General features: G+C 36.2%; 1 protein-coding gene across 4 annotated transcripts in view; it reads left to right on the top strand.

The window, feature by feature from the left end:
• The window catches only part of LOC131075927 (OVARIAN TUMOR DOMAIN-containing deubiquitinating enzyme 1), a 34481-nt gene that overhangs the window by 1473 nt on the left and 11961 nt on the right, over positions 1 to 21047 (top strand). For all 4 annotated transcript variants that reach the window (XR_009113284.2, XR_009113285.2, XM_058012889.2 and 1 more), the window contains exons 2-4: positions 19666 to 19731; positions 19823 to 19906; positions 20055 to 20177. Coding sequence is in view for 2 of the 4 variants with exons in the window: in XM_058012889.2 (XP_057868872.1) it covers positions 19666 to 19731; positions 19823 to 19906; positions 20055 to 20177 (273 nt within the window). In the remaining 2 variants the exon portion in view is untranslated. The remainder of the gene's footprint in view (positions 1 to 19665; positions 19732 to 19822; positions 19907 to 20054; positions 20178 to 21047) is intronic.

Raw genomic sequence — 21047 nt, 5'->3', positions numbered from 1 at the left:
TGTTTCAGCGTCTTTTTGCATGTCAATTTAAATCCACATTATAGTGCCAAGTTGGAGTTCTTGGCGTGGCATACAGTTATCAATTTTAATTAGCTCTGTTTGATTTTGTAAAATTTTGATCATAGTGGAGGTTTTTTGTGGATGAAATTAAGCCCAAGGTAGCGTAAGTAGGGGTGTATCGATGGACAAGAAATTTCTGCATTAAAACTGTATAATTTTTTTTTGATAAATATTAATGAAGTTTGACTGGAGATGTCTAGTTTCTAATTTTCAGGCATCTTTACCCAGTTTCCAATCTAGATGTTTCTTGATGTTCAATAACGAGGATTTTTTTCATAGAATGAAATTTCTAGATAAATATTGCAGTGTGGTCCAAAATGGAAGATAGGCTCAAAATGTTCATGTTTTTTCAAGTATTTTTATGCAGTTTTTACTCAGGAGTATCTTTGGCTCTATATTTGTAGCCTGCGGCAGCTTGTCATTTTGAAGAAGACTGTGCTACTTGGTTACTTTAGTGTAGTGCAGTGCAGATATACGGAGTGTCATTTTTTTTTAAATGTGTTCCCCCAAAAGGACCAAAATGGGGGTCCTTGGTAAGGCACCTACTTGCATTTGATTTTAATATTTATTTAGTAGTCTTTCTGGTGTGAAAACATGTCAGCTTGTACAAGTGTTAGTTTTGGAGGGATATATACTATTTTCTGAAAATCCACTTTCTAGTTTCTGTATTTTGCATTTTTGAGGCCCTTTACAGTGGAGATTGGTGATGCAATGATGGACTTCATTATGGTCCACATTGAATTGTCTAGCTCACAACTTAAGTTTTCCAACACATTTACTAAATTTGAATATCAACTAACTGAAGTTTTTCCTTTTATAAGTTTTTCCTTTTTTAACTGTTTATTTCAACTTCTTAGAAGGATGTGGGTTGTTTATGTATAGCTAGGTGGGATCCCTTGGGTGGGCCAACCTAGTCAACCGAATTACTTATGGGCCTTCGGCCTTAGCAATTTGCCTTTGTATTGGGCCCTATTTGAGCGGGTAAAGTAAATTCCTATAATTGTAACATGTAAAGGACTTCATGTAACGTGTGGCCCTAAATGGGTTAATGGGTTAATGTAACTTGTAATTCAATAAGTCAGGACCTATTGGATGTGTAACTTGTAACTTGCGGCAGGACCTATGTAATTTGCAATTTTAATTATTTAACTTGGTGCCAATCTCTCCAAGGCTGACCTAGATCTTCAAATGTTTGAAGGCATATAAAAGGGGAGCGAGTTGAGGTCACAAAGATATTTTTTATGCGATCATCTTCTGCTATGTGCGAATTCTGATCTGCACTTCAGAAGTCAACGAATTCACCCTAGAAGACAGCGAATTCTTCCTAGAGGACAGCGAATTCTTCCTAGAGGACAGCGAAGTCATTATCATGCATGGCGAATCTGATTTCATGTAACATGTTGGGTTTCTAGGCAAGCGAATCACCCTCAAGTCTAGCAAATCTCTCCTCATGCTGGGCGAACATGTTTGAGTGGAAGATATTTGCCTAAATCTGCTCCTACAGACTGTGAACAAGAACTAGGGTCTGCTCTTTATCATTCTGGAAATTCATTAAGTTCAGATCAGAACTTAAGTCTCAGATAAGTCTGCTCCTATTCTGCCCTAGCTGGGTGAACTTGTAACTGGTTATTTTCTGCTCCTAATATAATCAGATCTGAGATCTTAGTTGCTGGGTTTTTCCTCTAAGAGGGAGGTTTTCCCAGGGTATCATCATGTTATGTGTTTACTTTACTTTGCATTCTTATTTTTTGTTAATTATTGCTAATCTGATTGTTAAAACTAACATGGTATCAGAGCTTTTTCGTACTAACTATGATCAGATTATCAGAAGCCTTCATCCTCAGTCTATCCTTCCATTCTTCAGTCAGCATGGCATCATACATTAGAGCTGAAGATAGATTGGATGGTGCATCCAATTTCATTTCATGGAAATTCAGAATCATGATGGCATTGAATGATCTCTCTAAGTACATCAGCAAAGAGTCTTTCGAGCCCTCAGCTGAAGAAGAAAAGGAAGCTTGGAGAAAGGAAGACTGTCAAGCTCAACGGATAATAGTGGATTCCGTCAAGGATCATATCGTGCCTCTCATCGCCAAGCTAAAGATAACAAAAGAAATGTTCAACACCTTGGAGAAGATGTATGAGATCAACAACACTAGTCGCATCCTATCATTGAAGCAGCAGCTTCACCACATCAAGATGGCAAAAGGAGAATGTGTAGCTGCATATACATCAAGAGGATTTCTGATCTGAAGGATCAGCTCTCTTATGTTGGGAAAGTTGTTGAAGATAGCGACCTATCCATGATGGCTCTCAATGGTCGTCCATCATCTTGGGAAGCATTCATTCAAGGAATCAACGCAAGGATTGAACTTCCACAGTTTGATTGCTTGAGGACAAATTGTTTACAAGAAGAGTCACGGCTAATTGCAAGAGGACTTGAGTGTGATCATTATGATGTGGAAAATTAAGTTCTTGCTTCACATATGGAGAAAGGTAAAGGAAGAAAGTGGGATAGACACATAAGTTTTGATTCTGCTCCTCAAGCAAAAAGGAAGGTGGTCTTATCTCACATCTAGTGCTTTAAGTGTAATAAGTTTGGTCATTTTGCTCGGGATTGCAAAATCGGGACTTCTCTTGCTTCCTCTGTAGAAGTTGGCATAAGAACTCCTTAGAAGGAACAAAAGTCAAATGAAGACTTCCTTTTCTAAAAGGGAAGAAAATGTTAGAAGGAGCTTCAGAGGAAGCTTGTTAGCTTCAGAGGGAGCTTGTTGTTTTCAGGTTTAGAAGGAGCTTGTTTGTTGTTTCAGCTTCAGAGGAAGCCACGTCCTTGGTTAAGGCAATCTTCCGCGAGAAGATTGAGGCGAAAGCCCTTGGTTAAGGCAATCTTTTGGGAGAAGGTTGAGGTGAAAGCCCTCGTTCCACCCTCTGCAAGTAGGCATGGAGGTGTTGCATTCTTCTTTGGGTGAAGTCTGAGCATAGAGCCCTCTTTCACCCTCTGCGAGTAGGCATGGTGGGTATCATGGTGTATTTGTCCACTCTCTCTGAGTGTGTATGGTGGGTATCATGGAAGAAATTCCATAATGAGTTTGTTCACCCTCTGGGAGTAGCTATGGTGAACATATCATGTGTTTCATTCGTTGGAGTAGCCATGGTGGTAGTCACTATGTGACTTGGTCATTAGAAGGAATCTTCCCTAGCTAAGAGGGAGTGTTGATGTATAGCTAGCTCGGATCCCTTGGGTGGACCGACCTAGTCAACCGAATTACTAATGACCCAATGGGCCTTCGGCCTTAGCAATTCGCCTTTGTATTGGGCCCTATTTGAGTGGGTAAAGTAAATTCTTATAATTGTAACATGTAAAGGACTTCATGTAACGTGTGGCCCTAACTGGGCGTATGGGTTAATGTAACTTGTAATTCAATAGGTCAGGACTTATTGAATGTGTAACTTGTAACTTGGGGCAAGACCTATGTAATTTGCAATTTAAATTATGTAACTTGGCGCCAATCTCTCCAAGGCCGACCTAGATCTTCAAGTGTTTGAAGGCATATAAAAGGGGAGCGACTTGAGGTCACAAAGATAATTTTATGCGATCATCTTCTGCTATATGCGAATTCTGATCTGCACTTCAGAAATCAACGAATTCACCCTAGAAGACAACGAATTCTTCCTAGAGGACAGCGAAGTCATTATCATGCATGGCGAACCTGATTTCATGTGACATGCTGGGTTTCTAGGCAAGCGAATCAAGCTCAAGTCTAGCGAATCTCTTCTCATGCTGGGTGATTGTGTTCGAGTGGAAGATATTTGCCTAAATCTGCTCCTACAGACTGTGAACATGAACTAGGGTCTGCTCTTTATCATTATGGAAATTCATTAAGTTTAGATCAGAACTTAAGTCTCAGATAAGTCTGCTCCTATTCTGCCCTAGCCGGGTGAACTTGTAACTGGTTATTTTCTGCTCCTAATATAATCAGATCTGAGATCTTAGTTGCCCGGTTTTTCCTCCAAGAGGGAGGTTTTCCCATGGTATCATTGTGTTATGTGTTTACTTTACTTTGCATTCTTATTTTCTGTTAATTACTACTAATCTGATTGTTAAAACTAACATCACTAGTATTACCATGTGCGGAAACTCTGTTGTTTTCAATAGGAAGCCTATGTTGTTTTGTTTCTTGTATTGTAAAGCTATATAAAATCTAAACTTGATTTATTTGACTAAGTTACCGGTTTGGGTTCGGGTTCGGGTTCAAGTTCGGGTTCGAAGAACCGGTTCGCTGGTATGGCAAAGTTTTGAAATGGGATTTGGGTTCGTTAGTACAGAGTTTAATTTTAAATCATCAAATCTTCTTCTTCTTCTTCAATGGCATTAGTTGATTCACAAATACTGGCAAGGACAATGGGATCAGCTGCACCAATAACATTCTCGCTGTCCAAGTCCTCCAATGCAGCAACTCCAAGCTGAGAAGTGGAAGCATCCAAGTCTGCATGCTTTGCATTCATATCCCACATCTTTGACTCACCACCTTTGTATTCATTCTGCTTGTGTGAAAGGAGACGCATGTTGGAATGCATGTATACTAAGTTCTCCGCTCTTTTTGATTGCAACCTATTGCGCTTTATTGAGTGGATGAATGAATATGTGCTCCAATTTCTTTTTGATGCAGATAAACTTGCAACCTATGAAGACAAGACAAAGTAAACAATTAAAACTAAATTATTAAAGTTATAAAATTTCTAGCAACCTATGAAGACAAAGTAAATTAGAATAATAAATAAAAATTGTGACATAATTCTGATTGCGAGGAGCTGCAGCAATTGGAATCGTTGGCCATGGAGGTACGGCCAACTATGAGCATCCTTCTTAAATCGATGACGAAGAGAGTCAATACTTAGACCTCTTGCATTCACAAACTCTATGAACTAACCTGAAATCAACTCTTGCATATCATCATTAGGAAAGAGTTTAAGGAATGCTGCCTTGTACCCATCAGACACTTCCAAATCTCTATATGGTGGAAGCCTTCCTGGCATATCAAGAAATTGGTTGCTATAATATTTTGGTGTTAATGCATAGGCAAGAAGATTTAGAGGAGTGCTCATCTTGTTCTATCGTTCTACAATAATTGCTTGCAATTGTTTGAAGAAGGTCTCCTCAGGGTCTTTCTCTTTGTCATTTATGATTTTCTTCATCTTCTCAAGCATTGAGTCGATGCCATCATACACCTCTCCAATGCAAGGCATATCCATGTTAGTGTAGCGAAGCAAGCTCATAATGGGCTCAGTGAAGCAAAGGAGATACTCCACATTTTCCCACCATGAGTCATCTAATAGCCTTAGCCTAAATTTTTGTTGCCTTCTCAGTGCTGCTTTGCTTCCATATAGACCAATTATTGCTGTTCACCATATTGCAAAGTGCCGCTCTCACTTTTACAATCATCTCAAGATGATTAAGTTAGATGCAAAATGGGTCTCAGCAACCTGTGATAGAAATTAAAGCAAAAGAATACAATTAAATAGAGACAAACATGTAGAAAGAATACATATTACACAATCAAGTTACGGAAATCAGAAAATGTAAAATACCAATTTTATTTATTTTTAATTAAATTACTACTTTAAGTTCATTCCTTCGATAGCTTCAAATTTGAGAATAATCTGAAAATTCCTTGGTGAACATCTGGATGTGCTTAGCCTCTGCATGCACATCTTTGATCCACCCAATCTTTTGTAGCATAAGATTGAGTGGACCACACAAGGTGTCCAAAAGATATGCTGATGTCGCTCTTCAACCAACAATCCAGTAGCTCTACAATTCTTTGTATTGTCTGTTATGACTTGAACAACATTTCTAGGTCACACTCTCTCAATGGTGGAGATGAGAATATTAGCAATAAATTGCCCATCTTTTACTTGCCCCTCATGATCCATGGATTTCAAAAACATTGCTCCTTTAGGGGACACCACTATGACATTGATCAAGGGACGGTTTCTTGAATCTTTCCACCCATTTGAAACAATTGGCACACCTATCTCAACCCATGAATCCCTTATGGGCTTCAATGCATTCTCAACCCCCTTGACCTCTCTTTCCACCCATCTGAAACAATTGATACCCTTGTCTCAATCCACGAATCCCATATGGGCTTCAATGCTTTCTCAACCCCCTCGACCTCTCTTTCCGACAAGCTGTTGCGTATCTTCTCATAATCGAGGCCCTTATACCCTTTTGGAGCTTCATTGTCACTTTTTAGCATCTTCTTCCAGTATGGGGATCGAACACTAGAAGGCAACCCATTTGCATATATACATCTTGCTATATCTTGGTCAGCAATGTCCCGACTCTCATTTTGAAATGAAGTTTCCAAAGGTCCCTTTCTTTTGCGTGGAATGGGTGCTTGAGTTTCAGTGTCAGGCTTAGCTAAGGTAGTATAAAAGGGGTGGTCTTCTTGTTAGGAATCCCACAGATACTGAGAGGGGGGGTGAATTAGTATCTAACCAGTAATAAGATTTTCTTAACTTAAAACATGTAGAACAAATTAGAATTGTGTATCGGTAAACAAGAAATAATGCAATGAACAAAGATAACAGCAACCACATGAAAAACACACCATAACACAATATTTTAACGAGGAAACCCGGTGTGGGAAAAACCTTGGTGGGATTTGTGACCCGCAATATTCACTTACTGGCCAATAAGAGAATATTACTGCTACAAGAGGGGCCTGCACATGCAGGAAGGCCAAGTGCCTAGAGTTCACTGCTCAATTACAAAATGGGAAGTCTCAATGACTTACTAAATGGTTTATATAAATCCAATGTCTTGTACTGCTTCAAAATAGCATATACTATGCCAGATCCAGTACCGGTTTATAGCTTTGCTTCTTACATAAACCCTTAACCTATAATTCGCATAATAGGTCTACCTTATTTCGCTTAATTACATTCCTCTATTACATCTATCTTCTCTTACAATGTTCTACAATGAACTCTCTTATATAAGAGTCATTTTACAACTTGCCAAGTCGGCTTACATTGATTTTACAATAATAAACAAAATATATTAACAACAAAATTCCTGTCGGCTTCTGTGCCGATATGCTTCCTTTCACTGCCGGTGCCGGTGGTCTTTGTGCCGGTGTAGAATTTGACTTTGCTGGTGCCGGTGGATTTCCTTGTCAGTGACATAGGATTGTAAGGTTGCCATCAATGACAAAACCTTCAATCACCTACAATGTCTCATAGGAGTGTGCATTTGCCAACACTTCTATCACAATATTCGAAGATGGGGGTTGCATTCCCTTCGATTTTTTTTAATGGGCATATTTTGTCTGCATGCGTCTCTCTCTTCTGCCTCTTCATGCTCCGTGATATATTTTAATACAGTCTCATTTGGTATAGGAGCATTTTTTTTTCTAGGGCATTTCTTGACTCCTCTACTAGGTATTCCACACAAATGGCTTGCCACCCTAAAATATGAACTATTCCTTTCTTTATCACAACCTCGACATTTCCAACGGAATCCCCCACCTCCTGGAAGGGGTCTTATGATATCAACATACTTCCACATTGTTGTTCATTATTGGCATTGCCTATGGAGGAAGAGATAGCTGCCATTGTAGTTCTTATGGCAAGAAATTTTATACACATTCAAAATAAAAACAAGAGAATTGAAAGAAAAATAGGTAGATCTTTTGGACAATTATGAATCAAAGAGAAATGAAATGAAAATAAAATAAAAAAAAGATTGCCTCTTTCACCTAGTAGAAGCTTGTAAAGGAGTAGGAATGAAGCACAAACACTTGATCAAGCTTCACAAATTGATCTTCCAACTCCCTCTTGTTGAACCAAACTTTTGCTCAACCACCTATTTGCACACCAAATGAGACATAAAACCCAACATAAGTTATTATAAATCCACTTTTTAGGGTTGTGGATGCCAAAAATCTATTAAATTTGCAAATAAAACACCTTTTTGGCGGCAGTTTTTCACTTGGTTCACCCATGGTCTGGCCAAATTCGCCCGGGTCTAGCCTAGGTTCAAACTTGGTTTGACCAATTCGAAGTAGGCCTTGTGGTCACAGATGGGAACCAAGTTCGAACCAGGCCTTGTGGTCATGGACCTCGTCCAAACCCATAGGCGGACTGACCTCGAACCAGAACCCAGGTCAAATCAGACTAGAACCAGGGGCCTAGACTGGCGAACCGGACATCCTAGGTATTTGATAAAGAATGCAAGGCATATCTTTTTGTACAAACTTAGATCGTTTTGTACAAGCTCTCACTTGAAATAAGAATCTACTTTGTCTAGCTATTCAATAATTGTCAATCTTGTGTTGTTTGAGTTTTTCTTGAATTGTTGTTTCTAACACATTGAATTTCTCAACTAGGGTATTGTCCCTTGAATTATTAATTTAATTCATATTAGTGGTATTAGAGTGTAATTGCTCATGCATGTACTATCGAACATGGTCAAGATATTGAAAACTCGGGTTGAAGACAAGATTTGTTGGATCATTTTTCTTCCATTTAGACGCAAACTTTTGCACATGGGTATTGAGGCCTAGATAGATGCCTCAAAGTATGCATTGAGAGCAGTCCTCACTAAACATTGCTATTTGGTTGTTTACGACAATGAGATTGCACATACATCCAACATACGATAAATAGTTGTACATTATTATCCAAGATTGTAAACAATGGATTCATTATATATTAAGAAATGAGGGCATCGACATAGAGCACAAGCCTTTATAGTTTATGTAGACTCAAGGTAAGTTGAAAAATGATTGACATCAATGGTGCTCTATAGATCTCTAGTAGTTTCAATTGAACATTTGACACCAGAAAGGAAGTACTAGCAACTTGAGCTTGTCTCCAATTACAACCTAACAATGGTGATATACTGTTGCATGCATGTGATATCAAAATAACCCCATTTGTATTTCAAAGATCTCAACTTTTCTAACATGTACTAGAAAATGGTAGTTGGGAACCAAGTTTGTAAATACCACTAAGAGAACACATTCTTTTGCACATGGGGCACATTTGCATTCCTATTGAGTAGCGTCAAAAGATAATATGGGAAACTTACTAGAGCTGGCTGGTAGGTCTTTGAAATATACAGTAGAGTCAAGACCATGACAATTTTTTAGTACTTATACTAGACAAATTTATATCATAATGTATATAATAATTCTTGCACAATTTGTGACATTGTGAAGCCAACCAATCACATACAGTGTGTGTGTGTGTGTGTTCACTACCAATTCTTGAACAACACAATCAGTCTACTTCTATAGATTTTATGTTGGATCTACTTGTGAGCAAACATGGTCATGATTGTGGATGTGTTGTGGTTGGTAGGTTTTGGAAGATGGTTATTCTAGTGCCCTACAAGAAAGGGGTCACTTCAAAAGACATTGCCAAGATATTCTTCAAAAATTTATGGGTCAATTTTGGCCTATCGTAGACCATTGCATCAAATGGAGATAGTAGGTTTCTCGTTCATTTTTTTGTCTTTTTCATGGTTCATGATATACACAAAATTGATAAGATCCAAAATGTTTTTCTACAAATAGAAGGGTAACTACATATTTTTGCACATTTCTCAAAAATATCACTTGAAACATCACACTTGGAATGGGAGCTCAGTCTATATCCAACACATACAATGAAGCTCATCATGGCTCCATATGACATAGTATATTTTAGATCTTGTAATGAATCATTGGAAAGTATAGTAAATGACATGATCAACATTGTGCTTATTATTTGTTCCAAGTGGAAAGGCATGCTCTTGTATGGTCGGACTACAAGATTATCTCCATAGCCTGATTTCAGATAGACTTAGTTTGCAAGGCCGTGTAACGGGAAGGGCTAAAATCAGTTTAAAAGGGAAATTGCCATTCATGGGCTTTGACGTTAAGTTCTGCTTTTGTTCTTTATGGTTGTATCAATAATGGTCCAATTCTCATCCCTCTTTTGGTTCAAGAGTCCATTTGCTTGTCTTGCATTAAGTTGAGTCTTTCAAAAGAATAAAAAGCCTTTTGTTGTTAGTTGGGATGAGTATAAAGAGTTGTTGCAAAAATATTTTTATCCAATCAGACAAAACTGATTGAAATATTAAGTGGTTGTATTTTCAAGTAGGGTGGTGGACAAAGTGTGGAGGATTATACTACAAAATTATTAAGATAAGCTTTGTTGCTTATATTGAACGTGGAAGATGAAGATGTATTAACAAATAGTTTTTAGGTCTCGACAATCACAAGGACAAAATGCTAGTCAGCATTAGAAGGACCTATTTTTGAAGAAAGGTAATTAGAAAGGTAAGAAGGCTACTACTATTTTACATTAATTCAATAATCCAAACAACCATTGTAGTTATTGTGTTATAGATGAACATATTGACACAAAATTTTGGAAGATGCATTTGGAAGTACAACCAAAGAATTGGGTGACAAAGGACACCGAGAAGTCTATTGTAACCTTCATGGATGAGAAGAGATTGATGATAGTTTTGGATGTAGATGAAAGACTAGGGTGCATCGCCACAAAATCCTTAAATGTGGAAAAGGAATGTGAGGATGTGAGCAAGTCATTTCAACTCAAAGTGCAAGTCAGGAAAACAAAGGTAAATGTACTTAGTCTAAAAACATAGATCAGCCCTACCATGTCCTTTGGAATTAGGTGAAAAAGGATTCAAAGATTCAAGTGACAAAGAAATGTAAATTACAATTTTGTATTAATTTGTGTATGTTGTTGAAGTGACTGCAGATGTGATTTCTCTTGTTGCATTTATTATAGTTCTTCAAGTCCATGTTGAGATATTAGATTTGCTATTTATATGAGAATGGCTATCTAATATAGATGGTTCAAGAATGGGGTTAGTAGCTATAATGTAGAGGCCTTCCACAACAAGGCAATAGTTACCATTGTAAGTGTTGTGATCAAGCTATTAAATCAATTCAAGAAAATAAAACAAGTGTTGTTTGAAGGATAAAGAAGAAGATGGCTAGATCTTTCTACGATTGTAGATGTTGACAAGCACAACAAAGAGTTGAATGATGCATCTTATTAGGGAGTTTTCGAAGCACCCAAGGTGCTGCCTTCTTAAAGGGAGGTAAAACATGATATTTAATTGCTTCTCACATCACATTTGTCTAAATGCTTGTTTGTGTAGGTAGTAATTTTCGGAAAGCAAAGCAATGAAGTCAAGAAGCAACTTTTTGTTGTAATTGGACAAGAGGTCATTCGACTAAGTAAAACATGATGCACATCTTATTAGGGAGTTTTCGAAGCACCCAAGGTGCTGCCTTCTTAAAGGGAGGTAAAACATGATATTTAATTGCTTCTCACATCACATTTGTCTAAATGCTTGTTTGTGTGGGTAGTAATTTTCGGAAAGCAAAGCAATGAAGGCAAGAAGCAACTTTTTGTTGTAATTGGACAAGAGGTCATTCGACTAAGTACTTTACATTTTATATGAGAAGGGTTAACTATTATAGATGGGTCAAGAATGGGGTTAGTAGCTATATGGTAGAGGCCTTCCACAACACGGCAATAGTTACCATTGTAAGTGTCGATCAAGCTATTAAATTAATTCAAGAAAATAAAACAAATGTTGTTCGAAGGATAAAGAAGAATATGGCTAGATCTTTCTACAATTGTAGATGTTGACAAGCACAAGAAAGAGTTGAATGATGCATCTTATAGGGAGTTTTCGAAGCATCCAAGGTGTTGCTTTCTTAAAGGGAGGCAAAACACGATATTTAATTGCTTCTCACATCACATTTGTCTAAATGCTGGTTTGCGTAGGTAGTAATTTTCGTAGAGTAATGAAGTCAAGAAGCAACTTTTTGTTGTACTTGGACAAGAGGTCATTCAACTAAGTGCTTTACATTTTGGTTTGCCAATTGTCTTTATACAATAAGGATGGTTTATAATGGTTATGCATTGACTACCAAGCATTAAACAAGATCACTATATTGAACCTCTATTTGCTCCCACAGATATATGATCCATTAGACCAACTAGAACATGCCAAGTATTCACAAAGGTGGATGTCAAATCAAAACACCATCAAAGTTCTAATGGAGGAGGATGCATGGACAACTTCTTACGAAATAAAGCATGGCCATAATGAATGGTTAGTTCTTCCTTTCGATTTATGTATTGCACCAACAACTTTTATGAGATTGATGGATGATCTGTTGTGGAAATTCATAATGGATCTAGATGATATTCTAGTTTTAGTGCTATGTAGGAAGAACATTTGATTCACATGAAGTAAGTTTTGTAAAATCTTGAAGGAAAAACAGCTTTTGCGTGACCCAAAGAAATTTGAATTGGCAAATGAATAACTTGTGTATTTGGGGCATGGTTGGAGGAGGTGAGATAGATTAGAGTCAAACAAGGCAAAAGCCATCACTAATTGGCCTACACCTAGGAGTGCCAATGATATGAGATTTTTAGGCATAGTTCAATACTTGAGGGAGGTAATTTCGGGTTCCATAGCCATAGTTGCCACTAAAATAGGGAGATTTGTAGTTTTAGTTAAATACTTGAGTGAGTTAATTTCAGGTTTCTCAACCATAGTCACACCCTACGTGTAGTTTAGCCATGGGTAAGAATTCTAATTGGGGTAAAGAACATGATGATGTTGTTGATTTAAATACAATATCAGGCATGCTTTAGTGCTTGCTCTTTCTAACTTGCAAACCTTTTGAAGTAGAGAACAATGCTAGTGAATATGCTTTGGGTGTCGTCTTGTTGCAAGGAGGTAAGCCAATTTGTTATGATTTAATGATTTTTACTTAAACAATGAGAGGATATTTGGTTTAAAATAGAGAACTATATACACTAGTTCTCATTGTGGGGTGTTGTCATTTGGTGAACAAATCATTCTCCTAGAGGATGTAGTGTTGCAAAAAAGACTTGAGACTCTCGATACATACAACTTAAAGGACAAGCACCAAATCAAGCAAAGTGCTTTTCAAAGGAGGAAGTCACTATTGCAAAATAGAGTGAACTATTGCAACAACATATAAGTCACTATTGTTATAGATTTTAACGATCATGTATTAACCAAATATGATGATGGGAATGGAAAGTGCATAAAATCAGCAAGCCATAGATTAAGATTACACAACTCTGGATTTATGCAAAGAAACCTTTTTGGGGAAAAAACCCATCAGCAAAGAGACGCCCAAGTATGTATTAATCTTGACAAACAAGAATTATATATGTGCAACACACTTCTCTCTAAAGCCTAATGTCATTTTTGCATTACTTTCGTACTTACAAACTTCTCATATAAATTACTACCGCAAGGCTCCAAGATATGGGCAAATGTAATACAAGATATAATGGACTTAAACCATGAACCAAGTAGTCCACACGTGAAAGATACATCATGGCATGCCTAAGAGTGAGAGCCATCTTTCTAGAAGCTTCAAGACTTTCCATGAACTTGCTCCAACTTCATTAGAGGACAAAAACAACTACAAGACAAAATAACAACTTCTCAAGTCCAAAAAAGACAATCAAGTACTTTACATTTTCAGAAATGCTTTCTTACACTTCTTACAATGTCATAGATGCTTCTTACACATCTTACATCATAAAAAGTTCTATTTTCTTTTCCACTTCATGCCAAGTGTCCAATGATGTCTTACAATGCTACCTCCCACATTATCTGCCCCTTATACATGGTATTTAAAGTCACCTAGAAAATAATAATTAATTATCAACACCTCCTAATCTCATGACCATGACCCTTGGAGATGTACACATAATTAATCAACTATTAAAAAGTTAAGTGAAATACAATAATTCTAGGATGCAAGGTGAATATCACCCCTAGTCCTAACCTTTTTCCACTTAAATTCACATTGTAGTGGCACAATAGGGAACAAGATATAATGAATCAAGTGCTCAGAGAGACAAGTGGAGTTTGTTTGAAGAGGACTAGATTTGCAAGACTCTTCTAATGCAAAAAATTATCTATATATGAAATCAAGGGTTTCTAAATGAATCTTTGTTCATTGATAGTGTGAATGATATCCAATTGCCTTGGACCTTATCAATAAATCATTCATTCACTTTAATATCATATTATAGAACTTTTTCCTTTACATTTTGGTGTCTTTTTGGTGACATAGTGTATTGGCATTTTCTCTTCAATGTTTGATCTTAAACTTGTAAATATAATCATACTTGGGGATCTAAATTTCCAATGTTGTAGTCTTTTGTTACTGAGTGGCAATATCTTGTTGTGTATTGGGCATACTTGACTATATCTGATATTAAGGAGCATTAGTTCTTTTTTTAGTTTGAAATTTGAATTCTTTTATTGAGTTTGGAGAAAAGTGGAGTTTGTTTTAAGAGGACTAGATTTGCAAGGCTCTTCTAATGCAAAAAAATTGTTTACATATGAAATCTACGATTTCAAAATGAATCTTTGTTTAGTGACTGTGTGAACAAGATCCAATTGCATGTACTTTTTTGGTTCACTAAAAAATTCATTAGTTTAAGCTCTCAAATTTATTGCATAAGGTTTCCCAGGATTAGTCCTTCATAGGGCTAGCAAGATGCTTGTATTGTGAGCAGCACATGACTAATGATAGAGTAGTGGCAGATTGCATGGTTTGTGTGAGGATTGGTGATGGAATTGGTCGTGGCCATTGATTTAGTCTGATTGGCTGCAGCATGGTTGCTAAGGCACTAGCGGTATTGGAGGGTTGGGAGTCAAACTTTCCTCATAACCTTGCCTTGGAAATGTTACCTATTTTTGTGCAATTTGATATTGATGCAAGCATGACATTAGCACACTAATATCATCAATATGATGTGGGGATTTGGTTAACATATTGTGCATGTCATGAGGTAGGTTCTCTTTAGGGCTGACAGTCTAGGTGAAACTTTGAAAATAAAATAAAATATATAAATTTTTTTTTTGTTAGGTTGGCCGATATGTGTTGAAGTGTTAGTGGCTGTGGGGCTAACTTGTATTATTCATTTTAGATTCTCTAGTTAGTCCAGTCACCTAGTTAGTGTGGCACATGTTGAATCAAGTAATGTAGAGTAGTAAGCAACTATCTTGATTGGGTGCTTTCTTGCCATATCTAAGTTTGTAGTTGTGTCTAGATTTGATTTTTTAATGAGATGAAAATTGATGTCCATTGCCATAATTTGACATTTTTAATAAATGATATTATAGAGGCCATAGCTTGGTCATATGGAATCTTGTTTGAGCCCATTTTGAATTTATTGGAAAACTTTTTTCGAGTCCTTTGTAGTGTATACTTTTGGTTGACATTCACAGGTGTCTTTTCAGTTCATATTTATTTAGTGAAGATAATATTAATGCACAATTTTTCATCATGGGTATCATTAAATGAGATTGCTTTGAGGACTAGAGCTTTATGGCAGATAGCTCATGAGGCTATACAAGTCCTTTATTTTGAAGTAGATCACACTACTGGGATTATGCACATCCATGTTGCACTTTGCTACATTTTCATCTTAAGAAGTAAAAAAGGCCTAACAAAATATTTTTGATGGGTTGAAGAACTTATTTGGGAAGTTAAGAAGTGTTTTCAAGCCAAATCATGAATTATCTTACCATGATCATTGACATTTGACAAATTTGAGGACTATTTAGGTTGCATAAAGGATCTTTTGTTTCTGTTGGAAGGCTATGGTGATGAATACATGGATGGTAATAGCATTGAGATAGTTCTTGCTAACTTGAGGCAAGACGGTAGGACTATATCTTTCTTTCTATTGGTTGTTGAATAAGATACGCTTGCTATGAGGGGTTTGCATAATTTGAAGTAACAAGTTCATGTGTTTTGTTTGAATAATGGAAATCAAGGAAGATATGAATAAGTTTTATGATGATTGCAAGAATGGCCATACAGGAGAGAAAAAGAAGCACAAGGAATGCCTTTGTTTCTAGGTTGGACTTGTTGAGGACACTTAAAGGACTTAGATAGGAATTAAAGGAACTCAAAATGGGCCGAAGCAAGCAAAATGCAAAATATTGAAGGTTATGTCCTTGTGGCTTGTTATTCTATTGTGGTTGCCTCTCACTTGTAGACTTCCACTGGAGTTTATTATGGATTAATGTTTATTCATTATATGGTGAAGTATGGTAGTTTATTGTATTATCTGCAAGGTAGATGATGAGAAAATTTACATGGTAAATGCTTTGGCTCTTTCTATTGTTGGTAGTAGTGATAGTGTTCTTGATGATGGCATAATTAAGGATGTTTACCATGCATGCAACTTTAGTGTGAATTTGTTCTCTATTTGGTTTAACACATTCATTGTGAAGAGTGTAAGTAAGAATTAAATATTTTTAGGTGTGTTGGTGGTGAGGTTGATAAGAAAGCAAAGGTTTTTATGTTCACAATTTTCAACAATGATCTCAAGAATGTAGATCTAGGTGCACTAGTAGCTTATGCCAATGATACAAGCCAGTTGTGGCATGAGAGATTAGGTTACCTAAATTTCAGCACTATGATGGGCAAAAAGTAAATGCTAGAGGTTTGTATGAAGGATGTGTTCATGGCAAACTTCACTAGTGTAAATTTGAGAAGTGAAAGGCTTAGCTTACCAAGGAACATCTTGAACTTGCACATACTAATCTATGCACCATGAATCTTTCATCTCTTGGAGGACTGAAGAATATTTGACTTTTATTGATGATTCTCTAGGCATGCTTGGGTTTATTTTGTGAAATCTAAGCCATGAACATTGGAGAAATTCATTGAGTAGAGAAATGCAGGGGTTGAGAAATTGTTTGGACATCTTGTAGAATATTTCAGATTAGATCAACGGATATGGTGTCATGGGTTGGAATAGTATGGGTACAATAATGATATTGTGTGGCAATGTTATTATTGCCTATACTTCCCAACAAAATGGTTTAGCAGAGAAGAAAAACAAGTCTTTGGTTGAGGTAGCATAGTGTATGCATGATAGATTCCATTAAAAGACAATGTATTGCACTAATTACTTTAATAGGGCCCCTTTATAAGATATTTGAGATATAACCTCACAAAAAATGTTGTGGAGGAAACTCATTTTTGGCCACAATTGAGTGTTAAATAGTGTAGCTTGGTTGAAGTAGCATAGTGTATGCATGATAAGTTCTATGAAGAAACAATTTATTGCACTAAATACATTAATAGGGCCTTTGAAAAGCTGTTCGAGATATAACCTCACAAAAATAATTGTGGTAGGAAACTCATTGTTGGCCACAATTGAATGTTTAACATTGGAAGAGTATGGGTCCAAGAATGGTATTGTGTGGCAGTGTTATAATTGCCTATACTTCCCATCAAAATGGTTTAGTAGAGAAGAAAAACAAGTCTTTGGTTGAGGTAGCATCATGTATTCATGATAAATTCTACAAAGAGACAATTTATTGCACTAGTTACATTAATAGGGCCCCCTCTAAAAGCTATTTGAGATATAACCTCCTGAAAAATGTTGTGGTAGGAAACTTATTGTTGGCCACAATTGAGTGTTAAAATAGTGTAGCTTGGGCTCATGTTTTTGATGAGAAGAGGAATAAACTAGATTGTAGGAGACATAAGTGCATGATGGGGGCCCATTCCAAGGAGTCTAAAGCTAATCAATCATAGGATGCTGTTTAGAATCAAATCGTCATTGCAAGAGATGTCATCTTTGATGAGGCAGCATCATATGATTATGCACCCAAGTGCATGGATTATCCTATCTAGATTATAGATGCTTCAGCTTTTAGTTGCTGAGGCTTCATTTCACACTTTTTTATATGTAGGAATATATTATTGGATTTAAAAATTCTAGTGATTGTGATTGTGATTGTTGTGGATTGCCATTTCATCTCTGTTCTCTCTTGTTCATTTGGTACAGTGAAAAGTCTGAAGTAACTAAAATGATTTTTCATTTTAGATTTTTACAGTGCCTAATTTTTGTAAGGGATCTTCTGGATTAAACAACATAATAGTTTTTTTAATATTTATTCATCAACATTTCAGGCCTCCATGATCGATCATCAGGATTTTTGGTAAATTGTTTGCTAAATTATTTTTTGAATGTTTTTTATTTGGTTCAAAGAACAAACTGAACCGAAGCTAACTAAGTGAACTTGATCAACCAAGCAGTGGTATGATGCATTTAATGACATTTACTGAGTTTCTTTGTTGTAAAATTAAGTACTGTTTTTTGTATGGTTGATAAAATATCAAATTTGCAGCAATCAATTTATTCATTATTGTCATTGAGAGCTGGTAGACTCATTTTTCCTTTTGAGAGCTGGTGCTCCTTTTTTCCTTTGAGGTCAGGTGTTTACATTTGATCCTAGAGCAGGCAATTCGTGCCTTTCCTTTGTGGCTAAGTGTCACGATTATGTCTGTTATGTACTTCATTTTTCTTGGTTGCATGGGATACAAGAGACTCTTATAGTCTTTATGTATAGGATGGGAAGTGAGTTAGTGAGAGAATATTCACTTTTTGTGCTGCTCATATTGTTGTGAAGAAAGGCAGTGCATTTTGCTTCCATATTAGATGGGCTATTGAGGTTGTTGTGACATTCTCTTGGACTTAGAAGTACCCTTAAACCATGAACATGCATGGTGGGATTTGTATCTGACTCCTTTGTACAATAGCACTTTAAGTTGTCACTAGGTCACAACCCAATGGAAGATTTTGATTTGATGGTGCATTACTATGTTCTGATTTTAATTATCTTATTCATTGACATCTTATCAGTATATCCTAACAGCCGCAACAGTTGCAGATTGCTTTGGGAACCCCATTTCTTGATTGTAGTTCAAGCATTTTGGCCTGCAGTCAGTGGCAGTTCAAATTACGTCCATGTTTGATAGCATGGCACTAAGCATTTATAAAAATTGTCATCTTGACTTAGCTGAGATTTTGTTCTGATTGTGAAACAAACACAGATATTGTGACAGTATCAAAATTGAAATATTTATCTACAAAGATTTGCAGTTTGTGATGATTATGAATATTTCCATTGTTTAACGGAAACATTGTTTTATTGACTGTATTTTGTAAACCAGATGGTAAAGGAGAACTGCCGTTTATCATGAAGCCCCTGTGAACTAGAATACCATTTTAATAAAAAACCTACTTTCTACCTCATACCCCTTCATTCATGTACAAAAAACTAGCAAACAGACAAGGGGCTCTGCCTGTTGTCCAGTGGACTCTTTTTGACTTATAAAAATTGCCAGAGGATATTGGTAAGATGATTGTTGTGCCGTACCTGTAATAAATTTGCCCTGATTTTTTAATATGCAAGAATACCTTTTACATGCCATCATTAAATCATTAAATTAACTATCTTGTTATCTAGGTTATAGCAATAATTAGTACAAGTGCTTTTGTCCTTTCCTATAATAAGTCAATCTTTTGTATTCCTTGAAAATAGGTAAGCTAGTACAATTAATAGGAGCAATCAGAACTGCCTTTGAGAGTTTGGAAAAATGGAACTAGATTAGGTTTTTTCTTGATTTTTTTCATTTGTTTCAGTAGATTAAAATTGATGTAATTCTTTTAATATCAAATATCCTGTTGTTATTACAGGAACCTCTTTCTACCTTGGCAGCTGAGTATGAAACTGGCAGTGAAATTTTAAGGGAAAAAATTCAGGTGCAATATTTTGCATTTTATTTTAATTTAGAGTTTTGTATTATTTTGATCTGGAGCTGTGTTCCACGTTTAATGACATTTAACTGTGCAGATGCTGGGTGAGACATATGGGCGAATTCGACGTACACGTGGTGATGGGAACTGTTTCTTTCGTTCTTTTATGTTTTCATACCTGGTAATAGAGGGAATGGAATACTTTGTCTGGAGTTTTGACTCCTTCGGAATTTTTTGGGGTGTAACATTTCACATATTAAGTAGGTAGGGTAGGGTAACACCATACAATGATTTCGACTAATAGCAGGAATGTTGAGGTTACGGATTAGGAGCATATATTGGAGATCCAAGATCAAGCGGAGGTGCAGCATGTTTTGAAGAATATCGAGCAATGCAGGACAACGCTTCTGGACCTTGGATACCAAGAGTTCACTTTTGAAGACTTTTTTCAAGTAAGCTCTGTATCCTACTTTTAACTTTTATTAGCCTTATTTTCCATTCTGTCTTGCATGGCTGCTTATAATGGATTTAGTGAATTGAGGATATAGGCGGAGTAGTATAGTTGAAACTTGCGATTATGACCAAATGATGCAGCAAAGGGTAATTTGAAAGACATCCCTTTTTAAGTTCTCACAAAACATTCTATTTAGACAACGCAGAAATAATTGTCATAATAAATACACTATATTTTTTGTGCGCTCTCAACCTGCTATTATTTCTTTACTTCTAATTTTCAAAACTTTTGGTTTACTTTTTTTGGAGGTTGCTCCTAATTTATTGGAGAGCTTTCTCTTTTTATTCTGTATGGACATGTTAGCATTTTAATCAGTCCAGTCCAATTGACCAATTCTGATTATTTCTAAACATCATCATTATCTGAATTTTTTGTTTCTTTTGGAAACTAAGTTAGTACACCTAACTATTTTTCTTTTCCTGTTCTATTATTTATGTGCTAAGTTGCTGGTTCTGTTATGGATCTTGATTCAGGTTTGTGGTTCCAACAATTTTGTTTTGGTGATGGCTATTTTTGGGTTCATCTGTACAAAAAAAACATGCAGTAGGATGCCACAGAGAATCATATAAACAACAAAATCACTATAAACTCAAATGCCATTTACAACATAAATGATAAATATTATAAAATATTAATTGTTGAAACTATAAGTTCAATACTAAAATAATAATCAAGTTCAACATATAATTTTCAGCATTGAATGGATTTTCTTAATCATCAATATTAACATCATCGACATTAGATAATGTAGGAACAGTTGAAGAAAGTGCCAATGTCGATGTAGGAACAGTTGAAGAACCACAAGTAG

This window comes from Cryptomeria japonica, chromosome 9, assembly GCF_030272615.1.
Source record: "Cryptomeria japonica chromosome 9, Sugi_1.0, whole genome shotgun sequence".
In the NCBI taxonomy this organism is placed as follows: domain Eukaryota; kingdom Viridiplantae; phylum Streptophyta; class Pinopsida; order Cupressales; family Cupressaceae; genus Cryptomeria; species Cryptomeria japonica.
Note: the sequence above shows the minus strand (reverse complement) of the source record. Positions and strands in the feature narration are given on the sequence as shown.